This window comes from Phoenix dactylifera, chromosome 15, assembly GCF_051530095.1.
Source record: "Phoenix dactylifera cultivar Ajwa chromosome 15, Ajwa_hap1_PhDact_Kaust_v1.1, whole genome shotgun sequence".
In the NCBI taxonomy this organism is placed as follows: Eukaryota; Viridiplantae; Streptophyta; class Magnoliopsida; order Arecales; family Arecaceae; genus Phoenix; species Phoenix dactylifera.
In genome coordinates this window covers 21,543,075-21,565,320 of record NC_143204.1, presented here as the reverse complement: position 1 = coordinate 21,565,320, position 22,246 = coordinate 21,543,075, and the positions used below count along the sequence as shown (strand labels likewise).

The 22,246-nt window shown below is 36.9% G+C and overlaps 1 protein-coding gene across 1 annotated transcript; it reads right to left on the bottom strand.

Moving 5' to 3' along the window:
- Positions 1–4,316: 4,316 nt before the first annotated feature.
- LOC103716412 (ATP-dependent 6-phosphofructokinase 5, chloroplastic-like) lies at positions 4,317–20,743 on the bottom strand. Its single transcript, XM_008804395.6, has 14 exons — positions 20,476–20,743; positions 17,875–18,192; positions 17,579–17,660; positions 14,229–14,302; positions 13,830–13,941; positions 11,778–11,873; positions 11,586–11,687; positions 11,395–11,469; positions 10,969–11,109; positions 10,724–10,840; positions 10,547–10,651; positions 10,336–10,416; positions 6,853–6,981; positions 4,317–4,853 (listed from the first exon to the last, which is right to left on the bottom strand). Exons 2-14 carry the CDS (start codon positions 18,180–18,182, stop codon positions 4,686–4,688), a joined length of 1,590 nt encoding a protein of 529 aa, XP_008802617.3. The 5' UTR covers positions 18,183–18,192; positions 20,476–20,743; the 3' UTR covers positions 4,317–4,685.
- Positions 20,744–22,246: the final 1,503 nt, after the last annotated feature.

Sequence of the window (22,246 nt, the reverse complement as noted above, 5' to 3'; positions counted from 1 at the left end):
GCTTTAGAAAATTCCTCCTCGAACCAAGAAGCACTCCCATCCATGCAGCAAAAAACAAAGGTACCTAGTTACTTTGAGCCAAATGAGTTTCTTTGTGCTTTTCTTTGCTACCCTTGCAACCAGACCTACCTCTTTCCCCTTGGATTTGTTGGGCCCCTGGCCCCCATTCAAAGTTTCAAAGAGAACCGCAGCAAGCTTTCCTGTAATTTTTCCATGTAATTCCCTTGTTCTTTAATTTTCTCCTTTCTCTATGCAAATCAGATTCCCCTTTAACTGTTCTTTCGTATTTATTTTTGTCACAGTTTAATTGCATGCAGCCTGAAGGATTCCTAAAGCATGAGTTCTCTCACTTTATCAAAAAATGAAGGAGCTTGCGGATTAGCTGAGATGGTGGAATGGTCATGGTCCAAGCCAAGGAAGCCCAACAACTCAGAGTGGTGGGATTTCCAACTTTGTACTAAAGCAAAAGATGGCTGTTGCTGCTTTCCATGGCTTGTTCTGTGCCACGACTAAACCTCATCTGGGAGGGGTTTGCTTCTACTGTAGAAAATATTTGGCGTAGAGCATGCAAAAAACTATACAGTACTTGTATTTGCCCATTAAAAACTTATTGTCTCAATGAAAACTTAGGCATAAGGTGATGGTGTACGGCTACATTCCCTTTTGTGAGTTCTGGTACTTCGACATTTATACTCCACTTCTGTTAAGGTTCCAAGAGAAGCCCACAAGGCTGTGATCATTGTTGGAGGAGGGATTTAGTAAAAGAAAGATACGAGTGTAAGCAAGAAAAATAAAAACAAAAGAACCATGAAGGAATTTTCATGATTCGGCCTTCTCTTTGCAGTAATTCTTTTTAAAGGATGAGGCATTTTTATAGTACTTCTCCAAAGCCATGTCCCCTGCTCTGCTTTGGACCAGGCTAGCAGATAACTTGAGGGGCCCCACTTCAATATTTTTGAATCAAAACCCAAAGGAAAAGGAAGCGATCGACTGAAGTTAATTTGATGTCAGCTAAAACAATCTATAGGTAGGTGTTCGAAACTTCGGTAACAGAATCAGGTCCATACTCACAGAGGAAGCTGGCATTTATATATGACCATGATTACGTGGTTTTGAATTTAAAAGCTCGTAAAGATCTGCAATGGAACAACGTGTTATGAGGTGTAAAAAATTTATCCTCTAAATTTCTAATTACTTTCAATAAATCAACCCTCACCAGAAAATATTTTATATATGAAATACCACCATTCGTAAACTATGGAGGTAACCCGTAACAGCGATATTAATTTTGATTCATGGAGCTGTGAAATTTGCCAAGATTACATTGAGCCACCTCTCCCTTTTCGCCCAATTTGATCCATCTGCTAAGACGCATATAAGCATATACTGGCGAAGCATGTAGGCCGATATTTTGTTAATCACTTAAGTATTGCCAGCAGATTTACTTCTCAATAACATCTAGCATTTCCTTTTAACTAATAGGGACCCTTTAAAGTAAATAAAAACTAATTAGGGATACAACAACAAAAGTTTCTATATTTTTTTGGAAACAATCTCAGAGCAACGTCTAAATCAAGCGAGCTGGGCGATGCTACGATGATCACATTCCTTTGTCAGGAGAGTGTTGCAGGTTTAATTTTTGGTTGGTGCATCTCCAAGTATCCATACTTTATGAATTTTCTTGGATGGATCATCCGTAGGGGTGGCAAAATATGACCCGACCCGCCAACCCGACCCGTATTCGACCCGCCATAAACAGATTTGGGTTTGGCCTAAATAGGTTCAGGTCGTAAACAGGTCGACCCGTTTAACCTATTTATTAATTGGGTCGGATACGGATTTTAGATGTCTGACCCGTTTAAATCGTTTAATCCGTTTAACTGTTGGGCAGGTTAAACAGGTCTAAACAGGTTAAACGGGTTAAACAGGTCTAAACAGGTTAAACGGGTCTAAACATGTCTAAACAAGTCAGGTTGGGCAGGTTAAACAGGTTGGGTTGGGCAGGTTAAACAGGTCTAAACAGGTTAAACAGGTCAGGTTGGGCAAACAGGTTAAACAGATCGGGTCGGGTTGGGTAAACAGGTTACCTGTTTATTAAACAGGTTAAACGGGTCGGGTCGGGTTATCTGTTTAATAAACAGGTCAGGTTCAGGTTGTAATTTCTGACCTGTTTAATAAACAGGTCGGATTCAGGTTTATGATTTTCTGACCCGACCTGCATGTGACTCGACCCGTTTATGATCTGACCCGACCTGATTGCCACCCGATTCATCCGTCCAATACTTCTAATTTGTTAATTTTCTCTGCTAATGTTGTTACTGTTATTACCACCACCACTATCATCATCATATGAATGCTTAGTGTTCGACTCCATTCCAAAGTTCAATTTTAATTTTTAATTATCTTTTCAATTTATATCTCCTAAAATATCTCCACTCTGCTTTTTTTTTATTATTTTCTAACCACTTCTTTTTTTTAAAAAGTCTAAGAGTCCAAGTCCGACTCTCTTTTCCGAGCATGACCCCCACCCCACTTCTGCTTCTCCCTTAGGCCCAATCAAAAATCAACCATTTGTTCCTCTCCTTTCCCTCTCACTCAATCTCCGCACATGCTAGATATATACAGCGCCGATGCAAACTAAAATATCTTCCAAATTATATTAATATCCCAAAATGGACGATAGCTAGATCATAGAACTTGCACCAATGGCACGCATCTTAGTTCAAATAACATCCGATGCTATAAGAGAGGCAACCTGCTACGCCCATAAAAATCTCAAATATCAAAAAGCTGCACACACATCCTAATAATTTGGATTAGTTGTCCAAAATAAGACTTTAGTTTCTCTTAATTGACGATAATTGTTAGTTTGAAATAGACACTTCTCGCTCATTTTCAGCAAGATAAAAACAACAGTGGTGGTAATAAATTGAAAACATAAGTAGATGTGAAGTCATATTTTCCGAAAGTGGACGCTAGTGCATTATGTAAAGACTATATTTAGTTCCACATTATTTATTCTCTAAGTAGATCTTAAGTACTTATACAAGATCAATGAATTCAAATAATACCTTCTGAAGAATTTGGGTTGTGTAAATACGACTATATAACGTATCTCAAAACAAAATTTGGAAAAGAAAAAGCTGCTGCACTATCGCAAATTTTAGCACTACGTAGGAATGGCTGAGAAAAAAATATAAATCTTTTGTTAAAATAAATTTTGAAAGGAAACTTTTGTGCCAAGCCATTTAACCACCTAGGATGTTTTGATAGACCGATGTTTCTCCTTCCACCGCCGACGACACCACCCTGCCCCATCTCCCAATATCATCACAACATCCAGCCGTTAAATTATTCCCACGTTAACGAGGAGAAAAATAGCTCGGCTACTCAATCCAATAAAACCGAGGCATGTCCTAATTTATAACCATTACCAAGTATCCGTGTCAGTTGTCACCAATCTGTGGCAAAGCACCGCGTTATCCTGTTCCGCGTCCCCTGCCCCTGTCCTGCTGGAATCCACAAAAAGACCACCAATTGGACGGCCGAAGGAGACCCCATCATCTGATTTATTGCTTGCTCGCGATTCCCACAAGTCCGTATAAATTATCCGTGGAGATTCGAGAGGCGCGTTGTTTTGGAAAGAAGAAAGAGAACTCGGCACACGAGAGTCCGATAATGGGGGACCGGCTCCTCCCCAGGTCTCCCCTCCCCTTTCTCTCGCCTAGTTTGAGGACCAGTTCCCACTGTTGATGGAGCAGAAGAAGAGGCATAGCCAGAGCTCGCGGGATCTGATATATTCATTTTCTTATATAGTCCACTAAATATGTAAAAATTATTTTCTCAAACATTATATACCTAAATACCAGCTTTCTAAAAATATTTCAGTAAAAAAAAATCTTCTCACAAACCAAACGAATTCTTAAAGATTGGATTGTTACAGCGAATCTTCCACTGTGGCCATGTAGGTTATAGTTTGCAGGTTAATGTGACCTTGTTTTTGGTCAGAACAAGCCATGGAAACAATATCTGAGTTTAAGCCTCGTTAATTTTGTCATAGTCCTAAGTTAGCTGTTGCTTCTGCGACATGTAACGATAATACTATAACAGTCAGGAAGATAAAAGACCAATAATAAATCAATGAAACGAATCTAGATTTCAAAAAGTAGCCCGCTCTACTCCGCATGGCCAGCTCCAATATTGTAGTTCAGGATTGGCAAGTTCCTCTAGCCAGTGCTTGGGCCTGCAGTGTTGAAGCAAAAGTTATACCACGAACATAAATTGCAATATGAACAATTCTACGCATGAAGCAGCAATAGATGGAATAATTTGGCCATTGAAGCATACAGCAACTAAGGGGACAATGGTGAAAAAGGAACAAAATACGGTAATACATTTCAGGCGGGCTGCTATAGCATAGTAGCTACTAGCAAGATATTTCCCACAGGACAACTGTAGTAACAAAAGTACTACAACTTGTTTCTTGCAAGAGATAGAAATCTGGAATCTGCAGTTGAATTAACTGTCTTAAAAAAAAACCGGTAAAGATTGTTCGTTTGTTATAAACTGTTCCCATAATATTGTGGATTCTGATCAACCCGGACTTGCTGAGTCCCGGCGAAAGGGCAATGAATGATATATGATGCAGCTCTGCAGCAAGAAAGGTAAAAAGATCTACAGACAGATCAGTGGAAATCTGGCTGGCCTGTGGATGTCAGACATCGGTGCCACATCCTGCTGTTGGGGTCGACACACCTGGGAGATCTAATGACCTCTGGAATGGGAAGGTAAACATAGTGGGTGTTGCAGATGCCTGTTGTAATACCACTGAAGCCCGCAAATGCACCGTGAACCTGAACATATCATGATACAAGAAAATGCACATGGCTGCTCAAGTAGCATCTTGAATAAAGAAAACACATGTAACTGTAATCACATAAGCAGGAGCATGCCTCACAAAGTTCAAAGCAATCAGGATAAGCAATTGCAGTCATAATTGACAGGAGCCAAGCGAATAAAAATATAGATAATATTCTTTCTATATAAATTAAGTTGAACTTATGAAAATATCTAACAGATTTAGCAATTTGCTCAATGCTGATAACGTATGGGGGCTTTAAAATATCAATATAACTTAGAATAATTCCAATTATTTCAACTTATGAATCATTCATTACCTTTTATTCACTTTTCTGGCATCATTGTAATACTTTGATCCTGAATAATTTTATCATGCCATTGAAGGTTTCCCCCTCCTTTACCTTAACTCTCAACACAAACCTGAGCTACTCTTATGAATAATTATCATAATCTGAAATGCCTGCATGCTATTGAGGATCCACCGTCCGCCTTTTCTTGTCCCGGTCACTACCTCATACATGGGTTTTGGTTATTTACATGAGAAAAATAGTTGGTGAAGGGGATTTCAGATCCACATGTGGCCACTTTGAATAGGATAATTACTCCCTATTTATTGAGACCTCATATCTATCATCCATGCCCAGGCTATGTTAGGGGGAGTTTTCAAGAAAATCCCAATTGGGTGCAACTTCTTCATTGCCTTCAATGCACTTATCATTAGTTTTATTTTCCTTCAGGCCTTAGCTTCTGTATCAGAGAATTCTGTCACAACCCTCTGAGGCATAAGGCGATCATACAAGAGATATACCTCACCACGTTTTCACACACAGTGTACAGGTAAAGTGATTTTTATTCTTATAATGCTCGAGCATATAACAGATGATGGTAAGCAACACCGTGACTGAGTCAAAAAATCATAAGAAACCACTAGGAGAAAATAAAGAAGCAAACTCACCCACCAAGGAAACATGAGATTTAGTTACATGCACTCAAAGCAAATATGTAATACCGAATCTATACATTCAACATATCTTTCAGTTACGAGAAGAGTGTGTGCAACTATTAGGCCATGTCATTGAAATTAAGCGACCAGCTGCATATTAAAAGTCATATAGAGTACTTAGTGTTGCATGGACATGGATAGGAGAAATGGATTCAGACGTATCCAAGTGTACTTAGCAAGAGAGAACAAAGGACATATGCAGATACATAGGATAAAGTACAATTTTTAACTAAATGAAATAATACATTTATACCCTTAATGTTGTTTGTTTAAATATTGACAATAAACAATAAGAAGATATTGTTTGATAAGGTTTTTCAGTACATATATTTATCATTTAAACTTATAATAAACTTAAGGATATAAGAGAATAACATTTTGCAAAATCTCATATCTACATCCTTAGCCAATCACTAAAAAGAATGAAAACCCCTTTCTAACATGAACATGGAGGGTCAAATTCATTTATACAAGAGTCTAACTCTCCTCCAATCCTTAAAAGTGGCAACCATAGAACTTTACAAGTATCCATCCAAGTGTCTGATACATATCTGACTCGGAAATGTATTCGACACAATTTTTGGAGCCTGGACATGAGTGTCCGGGTAGCATCGTTCTTAGGAAAATCACTGCGAAGAATTTAAAATGATAAGCAGAACCACTGGGTAAAAACCATACTAGTAAGATGAATCCAAATTGCTGTAATTTTTTGTTATAGGAACAGAAAAAGGATGTATGAAAGAAACCATTTTGTATTCATGACATAGAAGATGTCAACAGACTCATACAACAGATTTTCACAATCATTTAATAACTTTATAAGTTTAGAATGAGATCAATAAAGTAGAATAAGTTCCCCATTATCTAGTTTAGCAGCAGCATCGAACAATTAGCTTAATCATTCTTCATACATGCATTGATATATGGCTTCTTTTCTGAGGCAAGTTGCAAACATATGATGGCATATAAGGAAAAGGAATGATTCTTACAGCATTCTGTCCAAGTACAGTGCAGAGGATCGCATCAGATGCATTGGCTCGACATGCTCGGATCATATAAGTAGGATCAATATATTTTACATCTGCTGGAACACCAATGTCCTTGAAATGTTTCTTTATCTGTAAGAAATATGTTAATTGTTGATATATAAGTGCAGTCATTCCATAAAATGGCTGAGCTTTAAAAATAAGTGCAGCTGGGAAACTGCATAAAATCAAAAGCCAGTTACTCCTTTTGAGAACATACCATAATGTGACTGAAAGAAAAGACTAAAGATAAAAGAATATTTTGCGTACATATTGAAAAGAAAATTGGTGCAAAAAATCTGCAACAAATACATAATTACGGAACTTCTTTCACAGAGTAATGACACCGAGGTGCAACAGATGCACTGCAAGATGGAATAAATTATTTTTATAAGATTGTAGCCTTCGCCAGAATTACGGAACTTCTGATAGGCTTTTCACAGAGCTAATGAGCATGTTGAAGCTGATGGAAAGTTGTGCTAAGAATATGTTTTTTCACTTTTACTAATCAAGATAAATTACAAATATGCATAAATTTTTAAAAAAAATGTATACAAATCAAGCAGAACAAAAGTCATTTTTATAATTTTTTGTGGAAAATTTCTAACATTCTCCTAAGAAACTTAAGGATCTGGTGGTTAGTTTTGGTAGCTGTATCAGAATCTATTACATGATAGTACAAGGATAGTGGCTAAAAGGGCACATATAGTTTTACTTATTTATGTGTAATGGCAGAATGCATGAATATAAAGTTGGCTATCTTGACTCGAACTGTCAATTCCGGGCGGAAAACTAGTTCGAGATGCAGGTTTCACTTGAAACAAACCTTGGACCGGCATGAACCAACCCGAACCAAGCAGAACCGCTTGGTTGTGCTAGATTCAGAGCAGTTCATGTAGTTTGTTGCCTGACCTTGAGTCGCCTCACCTCCCAATCACTCTCTCCCTCCCTCTCACCTTCAACTAGGGTTAGGGTTTTGACGCTGCCATCACCATCATCTCCGATGATGACCATAAGTAGGCACTTCGCCATCTCTCTTTCCTCTCTCTCTAAGACGACGACCCCAGCAGCTTCACCCTTCTCTTTCCTCTCAATCTCTCTCTCTCCAAAGACAATGACAATCCTGACAGCTTCTCCCCCTCTCTCTCAATCTCTCTCCTGAAGATGACAACAACCCTGACGGCTTCGCCCACTCTCTCTCTATTTCTCCTCTCTCTCGAAGGCGATGACAACCCCGGCAGCTTTGGCCCCTCTCTTTCTCCTCTCTCTCCCTTTCTTCCTTTCCTTCTCCCTCGCCCTACCACTAGTTTCGATATGCCTCGAGTTAGTACGGCACAAATCAGTACCATAGCCAACCAGTTGTTGGCTACAATCCTCGGTATGGTTCAACAAACCTATACACTATGTTAGGAGTATGATGTGTATCAAAAAGGAGATAAAATGATGCTTAAGCAACTCGTTGAAGACTTCAAAAAATTAAGCTTGTCACCAACTCAAGCCTATATTCTTGACAAAACAGTAATGTCAGGAATTTTTAATCTTGTTCCTAAGTCAATTCATAGACATTGGATTTTGCAACAGTTGAAATTTGAAAACCATGTGTTGTTAATATAAAAAGATTAGTTTGATGAGTCTCACCCAGTTTGAAGTAGAAAATCAGCAACTTACAAGTTCTTGATCAGATATACAATGGAATCTCAAAATTCGTTAAAAATTGACCCCTCGTCAAACAATATTATTCAAAATAAGCAGAAGCTCCATTAAATTTATTAAAATTCAATTCTAATCTATCTAGAGTACCATCCTTTTTAAGACAGAAAACAAAAGGAAACTTAGAATTCTTGACTCCACATAAATAATGAGAATGGAATTGGAAGAAAATAAACTATTGTTGATCGACTCAATCCAAAGTGCCAAAAGTTACCCCCCTAAGGGGCTGTTTGGTTTCCTGCAAATTTTGCTAAAGCAGATATTCATAAAGCATTATTCCATGTAAGACAGGATTTATGAAAAACAGGGAGAGACCTCCTTTTTTCATAAAACTCACTTTTTCAGGCTTTGTGACTTCTCAATTTTGGCAAAACAAGTTTTATAGAAAATAACCAAACAACCATTTTTGCAGAACTCATTCATTTTGAGTTTTTTTGTATACCTGTTTTAATAAAATTTGTTAATCAAACAGCCCCCTAGAAAATAAGTGCAACACTATTCAATATATCCAAAGAGCTTTTTTGACTGCCATGGATAGTCCTCTTTTAAGTGGCAAACTACTGACCACTCCTTTCCTTAGCAGATGTGCTCCACCAATATATGGGGCCCACAACCGAAACTCCACCAATCAAAATAAGCCTTTTCTTGATCCATACAAATTTTTAAAACATACGAATTACGATAGTAAAAAATGATCCTTCATGCCCCCTACCCATTCACCCATAAAAACCCCATGCATACAATTTTTCATGGCCAAAGAAGTTCTCAATATTCACAAGCATAAACTCAAAACAAGAACAATTTCATCTTTGTATATGTATATAGCATTCCAAACCCCTCTTACTATATAATTGCAACCTCTCTTACAGGCTTAAGGCCCTTATTATATTACTGTAACTACCTCTTCAATTGCAAATTATGTATATCCTTTTGTCAGCCTTAAATTGTTGGGACATGGTTTAATGGTCGTGGTTATGATACATCACACGGTTCCCTAGTGAATGATAAAAACTAAAATTAAAACTTCTAGTTCGTGTGTTGTCATCAACAATTAGACATTCCTTAATAACAAAACAATTAAAACTTCTTTTCATCAATTCACAAAAATTCAGTTTCCTTCACATAACAAAGTTTGTTGTTGAGTCCTGCAGGCAGCTATAACAAGAATTCCTTTCAAATGTTGGCTCTTAGCTCACATTTTCTAAATTCGGAATCGCTGAAAAAATGCCAGCAAGACCCTGATTAAAAGAAAGAACAATGATTCAAGTGCCAATCATCGTAGATTCCCGAAAAACTTTAACCAAAATTATATTTCAGAAAACTGGTGGCAAACCACCTCCAACTAAAAATTATATAGGCACAACCAATGGTCTTGGGAAAGGAAACCAACTTCAATCATAGTAATACTTTGCAGGACTGGATACTGAGAACGAGTTTTCTTTTCTGAACTAGAGGCCTTTTTTCCCATAAAGATTTAAAGAAATCCTGAACAATCAATCAGTAAAAATGTCTCAATTTCCAATTGTTAGAATTTAACTTTTATATTAAGTTCATTATTGATACAAAAAAATACATATTTCCTAACTAGCTACTGTAACAAGGATACTAGACTTTATCTAATCCTTTCCTCACAATTGCTGTAGATCATGTATACCGAACCCCAGTCAACCAATGTTCTCACTAGATCCACTAAAACAAAACAAAGAACAAGCATAGTAATGATAGTGAGGCATAAACCTTGTGTTGAATGTGGACACCAAAATCACTAAGTACATTATTTCCTGATGCATCTGTTGCATTTGACTTTTGCATAAAATCCTGTACAAACAAAGATACTGTAATAATTAATACAAATTGGAAAAACATAGACTCTTATATTCTCAATTGATTTTAATCCACATGTCATTCAAGAAACCTTATATAGTTACCATACAGATTATTCACTTACTTGTCCCGCCCCTTCAGCGACACAAACCACAGCATGTCCTTTGGTTTGTATCAGATGCTCAAGGTGCCGCAAGACACCATATGGTCCCTCTAAACCAAAAGGTACCTTCATCCCAAGGTCATGAAATTATTAGCAGATGAGCATAAGAAAAGGAAACAGGATACAGAAACTACACACCTCAGGTATTAAACATATGTCTATCTGCCCACTTGAAAGAGATGCATGCATAGCTATGAACCCACTATCTCTTCCCATCAATTTCACCAGCCCAATACCATGATATGCACTATGTGCCTGATTGCAGCAGAAAAGAAATTAATTTACAAGAAACAAAAACAACAAATATCCGAACCAAATCATTTTTTCCCCTTCCAATCTGAGTTGCCCTGGAGAAACTAGAAAACTGCAATATAACAGCTTACCTCGATATATGCAGAATTGATTGCTCGTTGAGCTTCTTCTACAGCCGTGTCAAAACCAAACGTCTTATCCATCAGGAGAATATCATTATCAATGGTTTTTGGCACACACACAACCGACACTTTCATTCTTCTCTTACGACACTGCCCACCAAAAGGACTGTAGATGAGCATAAAAGTAATAATATATACCAAGACACAACATGTCTTATTGCGGAAGAGCGAGAAGTCGGAGTGCCTTGAAGAATAAAAATAAACACTAGAAATACTGCTTCCTAATTGGAAGTGGACCAAATGGAGGTTGACTATGACTGGGTAATATGGCAGTTGAATGCCCACACCAACTAGAAGTTATTAAGATTTTATAATGTAAATTGTTAGCTAGAAGTATGATAAAAATTCCAAGCACAAAGAAACAAAGATCAGCACCTCATTATGTATTGCATTTGCCCCTGCATGTGTACCATTGCCACCAAGTACAAAAAGCATATCAACTCCCCTGGCCTGAAAAAGTTATTGACATAGTCTTAAAGAAAAGTTTTATGTACATTAATGCTGGAAAAAATAATTTTATACTCCATCAAACTATCACCTGTAAACTGGCGAGCAACTCAGCATACCTGAATGTTATCTACAATCTCACTGATGTTAGGCCCTCCACGAGAAACTCCCAGCAAACTCCCACCTTGCAAATTAATGTTTTGAACGACTCTACGTGACAACTGGAGAAAAAAGGACAAACTGTAGTCTTACATTATAGTTATATATGCGACCACATGAACACCATGAGCATTATGGGGAACTATTCTCACCGGTATTTCTTCTAAACCCTCTTCAGAAAAACCACGATAACCAAATGGTATTCCAACAATCCTTTGAACACCATATTTTTCAAGGGTGAAAACTATCTGTAATCGCAAGAAAGAAAGTCAAAACTACTCGCTATGATTTGTCAAATTACGGGAAACATCGTAGTAACCAATCAATGGATTCTTTCCAACCAACAAGATTTCCAAATCCAGCCAACCCAATGTCTGGAACCACTATTTTAATAGCAGAAATTGTAAAACGTGCCTATCTTTCACATCATAAGTCATCTACAGAAATCCTAACAGAACTATGCGATTTCAGTGGTCAAGATAATTTTGAAGGCATTGGCTGAACTGAAGCATCAAAAAAATCAATATGTAGAAACTAGAATGACACAGCGAGAATCATTGCAAAAAAACTATGCAATTTCAGTGGTCAAGATAATTTTGAAGGCATTGGCTGAACTGAAGCATCAAAAAAATCAATATGTAGAAACTAGAATGACACAGCGAGAATCATTGCAAAAAATTCCAAAATTAACGACAAACTATTTCTTTACAGACAGAATCCTTGTTTCATCAGTAATTCCAAGTTGGGGAATTGTCCTCATTCATGAACTTAAGTGCCGTGAAGAAAGATATTCTCTGTAAGAATTTAACACATTCTCTATGGAAGAAATTGCGGACCCCGCAATATAGCAGTATATTAATACAAACATATATTGTCCTCATCCAGTCATAAGGCAACAGTATATGGTTGACATGCAAGCTACAGAATTCTGAAAAGGGTGCATCTATCAATTGTCAAACATGACATAACATAATCTAGAAAAAAAAATAGACAATAAAGAAAACAATGATTTGGCTTGTTATATATTCAAATACAACCATACACATGAATATGTGGTCATTAGTATAGTCTACCAAAGAAATTACTTTTAGACAAATTTGTCATACAGAAGAAACATGAAAATAAGTCTATAAATTCATTTCAAAGATAGTTGAGTGTCTATTTTTATTTAATAATACTAATTAAGATCAAGTGAAATGTAGCAGCATAGCATCATGATCATGAATACCAAGGGCTTTAAACAGGTGAAATTTGGGTAAGATCCATTTCAGATAAAAATCCAGTCTCAATATTAATGGAGTGCCTACTTTATATTTAATAGTACTATTTAACAACAAGTAGAACGTAGTAGGATAGCATCATCACCATGAACACTAAGGGCTTTAAACAGGTGAAATTTGGATCGGATCCATTTCGGATGCACATTCAAAGATTGGATTTCCATCAAACATTTATTATGGAGTTTGGACTCAGTTTTGGGTAAATAATAGATATTCATATTAGACTTCAATTTCTTCTTAGAACTTAAATAGTAGCCAATATAAACGAATATTTTAATAAATAAAGCTTTCTAGTTTATTGGTACTTTGACATTTTCCTGATGTTTTGAATGTCAAACTCGAGTTTGGATTTCAACATGGAGCTACTTATGATACTCAAAAGTCAAATTATCAAATTTTTAGCGGATGATTTGCATTTGTACGGTTTCTCAATGTTTCTAATGTTTTAGGCTAGTTAAAAGTGCAAGGAAACCAACATCTTGTTCTGGACAAGCAACAGGTTTTCAGTATTCTTAGCTGTCATAATGGACATTTTTGACCTTACCAACAGCTAATACTTATTATAAACCTATTGCACGTGAAGTGGTGACTGTTGGATAATAATTTTATCTTCTATTGGAGAAGAATATGAATAGAGTTTGATGTATAATGGAAATTCTGTTTTGTTTATCTTTTAAATAACTTTCTAATAGATTGTACAAACTACAAACCAGCAAAGATGGTGTTTTAGCAGTCAATAGATCTGAAATGATGGAGAGTCAATCATCAACTCCAATGATCCACAAGCATGAACAGCCTCATGGATCCTGTTCAGTTTAGCAAACATATAAGTGCATAAAGGCTTCTTAAACATCTAAACTGGTGTTTAAAAAAAAAGATATACTCTAAAACAAAACATAAAAAAATGACCAAACAGAGACTGACCTGTCTAATGACATCATTAAGACCAGGGCAGAGCCCTCCACAAGTAACAATTCCAGCTTTTACTTCATTGGGCTCAAAATATATTTGCTTACGTGGCCCCGCACGATGCACCCTAGGGTAATGTGAGAATCACTAATCCATAGAGAGAACAAGAATGAAATAAAATAGAAATATCATCATTCTGCATGTACTATATGCATCTGAACACTTTTCTTGGAAAACTTCATCACCAGATTTTCAAAACTACAAGAATATTTACATACAGGATCCCAAAGTAATAGACAAGGATTGCAACACTGGTGAAGAGGGTACAAGAATGAGGGAGATGCAAATAGTGGTCATCCATTCATATAGCAAAAGATGCTTCTTCTCAACATGGTAAAAGTTCCTTAATAATACCATTGCTCCACCCAGCTGCAATCAGGATCAATGCACTCTGCTCCAGCAGAATTTGGTGAAGAATACTTGATTACCTGATACAAATAAAATAAAATATAATTACATGAAAATTTTAGTGAATGACAACTAATGTGAAATTTTCCTAATTGCAGACATCTTTCACTAAAATGAAGATCTGAGAATTGGCTAGACCAGAAAGTGCATGTAACATAATAATGCAAGAAAGAAAACCATGAAAATGGTTAAATTAAGAACTATGTGCACCTAATATGCACAAGGATAGTAGCATGAAACTGCGGTGGATCACTAATATGATGTCAACATAAAACTGAACAATGTGTATGCAGCAATAAGTTTCAAATGTAATTATTCTCGTAGACCAGCTTGTAGTCAAGAGTATACTGTTATCTCTAGTCTAACATTCAACTTGGAAACTTGCAAGTGCAGAAGATTCCTATTAAGCTTGATCTGAATGAAAAGGCAGGCCATAAGGAGTTATCTGTTATGATTTAATTGCTCAAGAGAATGAATTTTAACATACTTACACCTGGAATATACAGCAGCTTCAGTAATAATAACTAGTTAAATGACCAGTTAAAGTTTACCAATATGCAAATTCAAGAAGTAGAAAAGTACATTACCCAATTATGATCCCAGCAATCCGGAGTCCAGGGAGGGGCAAACTCGAGATAGACCTAACATTTGGCACTTTTTGCACAAGCGGCTACCCAAGGACTTGTGCCACTGCACTTGTCAACCCTAGACCTTTACCATTGCACCAAACAATAGCCCCTAATACGCAAATTCAAGAAGGGGAATGCAAAATTGTTGAAGGAAATAAGCAAACTCATGCTTTGGACTATTGGACTTCTTTTTGAGCTTAAATAAAATGAGGCAAAAGATGCAACTTCCATGATCATATCATGGTTATGCAATTCATAAGCACTCCTGATGTTACTGAACATGTTTGTCAGCTCATGCATTTATCCCACGTTCATTTAAAAGGCCTCAAAGAACTCTAAGGTTGTCTTGGATATGCATATCAAGCTCCCTTAGGGTATACAATGATTCCTGATCCTACAACTCTAAGAGTAGTTCACAATGATGGCAGCAACCGACTAGCTAAGTTACAAATAAATAACACTTTGTTCAGGCTTTCATAACCAATTTATTTGTTGAACATTTAAACCACTACTGAAAATTATTTTTTTCACCTTTAAAATTTTAACATACAAAACCATTTACGATAACTTCTACTGTCCACTCTAAAGGGAAGCTGCTAAGATGCCAACAAGGAGAACATATTAGGGAACAGTCTGATAATTGGCCATCTGTTGGAACAGTTCCCTCGGCAGCATGTCTTCTCACCTTGAAACTAGTTTTGTTCATACCAGTTTTACTTGGAAGCAACTTTATGTACAAGTGTGTAACCAATAACAAGTGATGAGAATTCTGACATAAGCAGTCACCATTATGTTACTCAGTAAATGACTTGTTCAAGAAACAACATGCCAATGATTTTAATCACTTGGTGATACAGCATAAAGACAGTGCAAGTACTATGGTCTTCGAGAATTTTGATCTAAAAAGTTGATGGTGGATATTGTTATTTTAAATGACTTGCTTATGAACATTGCATATTGCAATTCCCATACCAAAATTTATTTAATATGTGAAGGTTACATTGTTAGCAACACTCTGGTGTTTTTATTTAATATGAAACTAAATTTTTATATCTAATGTATATATTTGAAGATATAAAGAAATGCTTCAAAACATGGAGACCTAAGGAAATAAATGAGCCAAGAAATCAGCATTGAGGAATTAGTATAAGCTTTACAAATTTTATACTTTTAAAAAGAAATATACATATTCATACAAAAAAAGAAATATCATGTCTAAACAATTTGAGTTGTATTCAAGATCTGCTATACTGATAATTGCTTAGTATAGATCAAGCAATACATATACAAAAAGATACATAAATCTAGAAGCAAATTTGTGAAAAATAACCTGCTTTGAATTTGGGTCCATGCACAGAATCATACAAAAATAAATAGGCTCATCCTTGTCCTTCCACAGTCGTCGAAATAATCAAGGTCTAATGCACATGCTCCCCACGTTAAGCATAATATGAAGAACAAGATTGTCAAGATATTACATGGCTTCATCAAGAGGTATACAATGACACCTCCTTAAAAAAGGCCTTTATTGACAATGATGCTGACGCAATTTTTTTCACGGAAATGTTCTGTGTTGCATTTTTTAGAGGTTGACACGGCAGACATTTGAGACACTTGGATACCTAGTTCTTGCATGAATAGCCCCAATAAGGAAAAAAATCTACTCTCAGATATATTGACGCTAGATATGTTCAACTAATTTGGCCTGTGCAAAATTACTCACTGTCATTTGGTAGACTTTGTTTATGTTTGTTTGATAGAGACTAATAAGTTCCTGAAGGTCCCCAGTTATATCCAACATGGTTCTATTCAAGAATTTAATCAAATAAAATTTAAATTGTGGCTCTAAAAATTATGAATTAATTAGAACCAGAATGGAATTATAGAACTGGATGACAATTTAAAGTTGATGTGGAATTGAATTGGATATAAATATTTGTGTTTTTATTGTTTTTAGTGTATGTTCCAGCTGTCTGCAAAGACTTCTAGTGGTGCTAAAACATTTCATAGAAATCACAAAGTGCTGTGACAAGTCAAAATAGAAGGAAAGTAGATATTCTGTTGTTTACAACTTGGAATAGCACAGAGGAACCGGAGAGTAAGTAAAGGCAAGGTTTGGATTCAGTGATCCTGATTTCAAGTTCATGGTTATTAACAAGATACATATGTAAAGCCAAAACAAGTATACACTGAAACTTGTTTACAATGCCATTTTGCCTTTATTTTGTACAGTACTCACTCCATGCCATCATTGTTTATAACATTTATTAAGTGATCTATATTCTCTTTCAAAATATTTACAACAAATAAAAATTTACTATGATTTTGAATTATTTATATTCCATTTAATTTAAATTGCACATTATAAAATTCTAAATTACATTGCATAGTCATTTAATGATATACAAGGATCTAGTCCAGCTTACATCTTCTTTATTATATCCCTTACTGTTTCTATAGTTCGTGAATATTAAAGGAATTTCGATCCAAGACATAGCTTTCAAAAAATGTAAGTTAGAACAAAAAAACTACAAAGCACTTGCATAATCACAATGTTTGGAATCTATATTGTCCAGGAAATGCAAAAATTTCTGTTCAAGTTGATAGATTGCTGTTCTTCAAAGTATGTTGAGAAAAAACTTCAAGAGAGGTCTAGCAAGAATGGACCTTCAGAAGTGCCCTATCATCATTGTACACATAGTCATTCCTCCTGTCATTTGATGCACCATTTATGTTTTCAGGAGAGCCTCTGTCAAAACCAAATAAAGAAATTATTGCACTTTGGTTTGAAAAGGAAAAATAACGGATATAACTGAAGATATACATTCATTACAAGTGGTTGAAAGGTATAGATTGTCTGAAAACAAAAACAGCAAAGCATTTTAACAGTATTTTGGAGAAGGCAAATCAGTTCAGTTGGATATGAGGACATCAAAAGTTAAAATAGAACAGGGCACGACAACCTTTTTTTGAGAGAGAATGTAGTTGGCCGTGGCATCACATCAAGAATATCTGTCAGATGTGGCAAATTGAAACGCCTATCCCAGTCCTCCTGAAAATGTTTTTTCCAGTTTGCATCCTCAAAATCTATATCTGGCTTCACAGCAACAGCTTTTACATCCATAAACAAGAAACCATTTCTTGTCTTCTTGTCAGATCTTCTAAATCTTGACTGTGAGAAACTAAAAATAGATACATCCCCACTCCAATGCAAGTGATGCAATCGTATGCTGACAGGACCAACAGCAGTTGTCGATGGAGCAAATGCCATCCTAAATGAACTGACAAAGCAAACTCAAAATCAGGGGACCTATGAACAGAAATAAAAAAAATGAATCATGGATGCAAATAATAGAAATTTGAAGTTATAAAGGCATAGGAAATACCAAACAACAAAACATCCAAGCGTCCAACAATTACTTCCTATCAACTGTCAGCATGCTATCATGTCCTATCATCTTTGTGAATCTTGTATATAGAAGAATATAGTTTGTCGCCAACCATTTTCATGTCCTTGTGTATGATACATACTCTCGCCTCTCACACACAAGCACCTCGATATCCAACATCCCTTCCTCACTCTTTTTCCAAATAGATTTTCAAACCAAATCTTGTAAAAGCCATCTCTATACCTCTGTTACAACATTGAACAGGTGGCTATGTAGCAAAACATTTTATGGGAGGTATATTAAAATTTCGGAAAAAGTTTGAAGAGAGAATAATCATATGGGCAGGTGATTGCCCACCAAAAATTTCTTGGTTCAATCAAAACCACTACTTACATCCAAGGTTTACAAAACCAATACCGAGAACCGTATCACTGTATCAGTATGTCACTGGTTCGATATAATATAGTTAGATATAGTAAGGTACATATCCCGTACGAAGATACGCTTCCAATATTTGTTTCTCACTCCCAACCAAGGTACCACCCGAAATTGGATGGTACAGGTCAGTACCAAGAGGTACAAGGTGGTTCCACTCGGTTCGACCAATACAGAACAGTTCAGCTCATATCCAAGCCAAACCTCAATAATGTACCAGTACCTTACCCGTATAGAGATAGGCTTCCACCATTTTTTTCTCACTCCCAGCCAAGGTACCCCCCAAAATTGGACGATACAGGTCAGTATCGGGTGGTACAAAATGGTTTCACTCAATTCCTACTGATATGGATCAATTCGGCTCACATACTAAAACGAACCTCAATAGTACCTTACTAGTATGGTATGGTAAGGTCGGTATCAAGCAGTACAGAAAGGTACAGTAGACATTGCTTACATCTTTAACTTCACTCACCAAACAAAAAGCTTTGTAATTGTACCCCCTATAGTTTCTCTCATTTCACTTGTTATAAAGGTACATTTTGGATCCAACCATATTCTTGATTCATATCGGCGTATATGAAAACTAGCTAAAATCTGCCTTAGTAGTTACGTGGGTCTAGGTGACCTTGGCTAGGAAAACTAGCATCATACATGAGATGTTGCAAAACTTGTCCACCTAATTTTAGCCTTCTTTTCAAGGTTATGTTCCTTTTCATTTTCAGAATGGTGCTTTCTAAATGGTACCAGACATCCATTTGAATCCTTCACCTTAATTCCATATCCAATGAACAAATGGTAAACCGCCTTCATCTAATAGTTGTTTTGGATGCATCATTGGGCTGTTATTTCTATGGCAGAACTTTTGGCTCAATGCTGTACCATTCTTACTGTGTACTCCCAAAGATCAAATTATTTCTATGATTGTCATAATAAAATTGAGATTTTGACTTCTTCCAAAGCAACACCTCGAAAAGAGAAGAAAAAAAACCGGGGACTGCTTGTCAGGATCCACAGACTGATCTCCCGGTCCTTTATTATTTTTGAAAAATTTCTGACAATCATCATAGGAATATGGCAGCAGAATAGTCATAACAAAGTCCCATGCATAGATTATAAATTTTGTCACCTTCATCACTCGCCACAAGACCATAGTTTTGCACAGTTTAATGTTCCATTTATTTTCCTTCTAATTTTCCCCGTAAATTCTCATTTGTTTTGCCTTAACATCCTCATCTCAACCATGCTCATATCTCAGGCATATATTATTTTATATAGTGCTTGAACCATAGAAATGATTGCCAACTTCATCCACCCAATTCGAATTCCATTAGAAGAAAAAGCATCCATCTTGCAGTAGATTGAAACCTTGATTCAAATAAATATAGTAAAAATACTTCATTATCAGGAAATAATGGTGCTGTAGAACCGTAACCAAAAAAATCTTGAGCGACGGCCTTAGATACCTTTTTAAAAAAAATACTGTCCAAAAAATAATATAAGTACTTCGAAATCCAGTTGAGACGCATCATCTGGAACACAACAGACACTTCAACACCACTCAAAAAGATCCAGTCAAGCTTAGAAACAAAGGCAAAATTTCACATAACGAGAGATCATAAGAGTGTATTTTATAATACTCACCAACCAACTTATTCGATTAAACAAAAAACAAAACTTCGACTTTTTTTATTATAAAGAAGCTAAAAGATCGGATCAAAATGAGCTCAAGAAGAAAACCTTTGATTTCGACGCGAAGCAGGTCGAGAAGAAAACTTTCGATTAATGCGATAGCCTGGCGAGTGGATCGATCGAAGCGTGAGGTGAAGAGATTCGGTGATGCGGGATTCCTCCTGCTCCAGGGGAGTTTCCACCAACCGGCCTTTGAGACAGAGAGGAGGCGGTTTGCGAGCCGGTGGGGTTAGGCGAGCTCTTTTCGGGTCCCTTTTTATCTCCGCGGTACGGATACATCCACATACAATAAAATTAGAAAACCATGAGTCCCGGAGTGCCCAACTCCTCCTTTTTCGTTTTTTTCTTCTTCTTCTTCTTCTTTCTTTTTTTTTTCTTTTTTTTCTTTTTCTTTTTTTTTTTTTTGCTGCTGAATACGGGTGCTGCATACCGTGCGGGTACGAATACACCCAATAAGATCAAAATACAATAACTTACGGAGTGTCAGTGGCAGCTTCCCCTCCTCCGACCAGAGGGCATACCCCGAGTGGTGGGCCACGTAGGCAGCCACCCAATCGGCCGCCCCGTTGGCCTCCCTGAATACATGCTTGGCCTCAATGGCCCCCCATCTCTCATCATCACAATATTGCGGATCAAAGGGTGGTCTGTGCCCTCACCCCTCGACCCCCTCTGAATCCACCCGATGACAATGGCCGAGTCATCCTCTTGAATAATCGAGCTGGCCCGCAATACCTCCCATGCATGTCGAAGGCCCGCCCAGGCTGCACGCAGCTCTGCTTCCGGAACCGATATATCAAACAACTGGCAGCCACCTGCGGCCACTGCCTTGGAGTGCGGGCCCCGTATAACAAAGTCTGCACCGCCCCACGTGCCGCCATCCAGAACCGACCCATCGAACTCCTCCTCTTTAACCTACAACAAGAGGCATTTGGTAACCCCAACGGGATCACCGAGGTGATCTAAAATTCAAATACTAAAGTGATTTAATTTTTAATAATTTAAAATCAATGTATTTAATAGGCTATGGTTTAGTGATTAAAAATTTTCGAGCATCCATGAGTAACTTGTTTGATATGATACGGAGATCCAAGATTATCGACTACATAATACCACAAATACCCCTGATATATCTTGGATGGATTTTTTATGTGTTTTTAATTCTGTAAGTCAATATATTAATTCCTATAATAGCTCCATAATTTTGTCACATATTCTATTTTTAGTAGCCATTATCATATATTTATTAATATATAAAAAATATATTATAATAAAATATTAATATATTTATCAATATATTATTACTCCTATAAATTATTAATCTTATAAAAATATGTTATTTTTTATTATATAAGTAATATTTTTATTTATACTTATAATAGATTTTTTAATACTAATAATTATTTTGATTAAAAAAAGTGTTGGTGGAAAAATGGACCACCCCACAAATGTAATTATAGCACCCAAATCCATCAGCAAGCTCGAGCTCATCCTAAGTGATGGAGCTCTTCCGCTCTCGAGCTCATCCTAAGTGATCGGGCTCTTCCGCTCTCGAGCTCATCCTAAGTGATCGGGCTCTTCCGCTCTCGAGCTCGTAGACCAGAGAGCCGAGACCAGAGAGCCGAGACCAGAAGGCCGAGACCAGAGAGCCGAGACCAGAAGGCCGAGACCAGAGAGCCGAGACCAGAAGGCCGAGACCAGAAGGCCGAGACCAGAGAGCCGAGACCAGAGAGCCGAGACCAGAAGGCCGAGACCAGAAGGCCGAGACCAGAGAGCCGAGACCAGAAGGCCGAGACCAGAAGGCCGAGCACAGCAGGCCGAG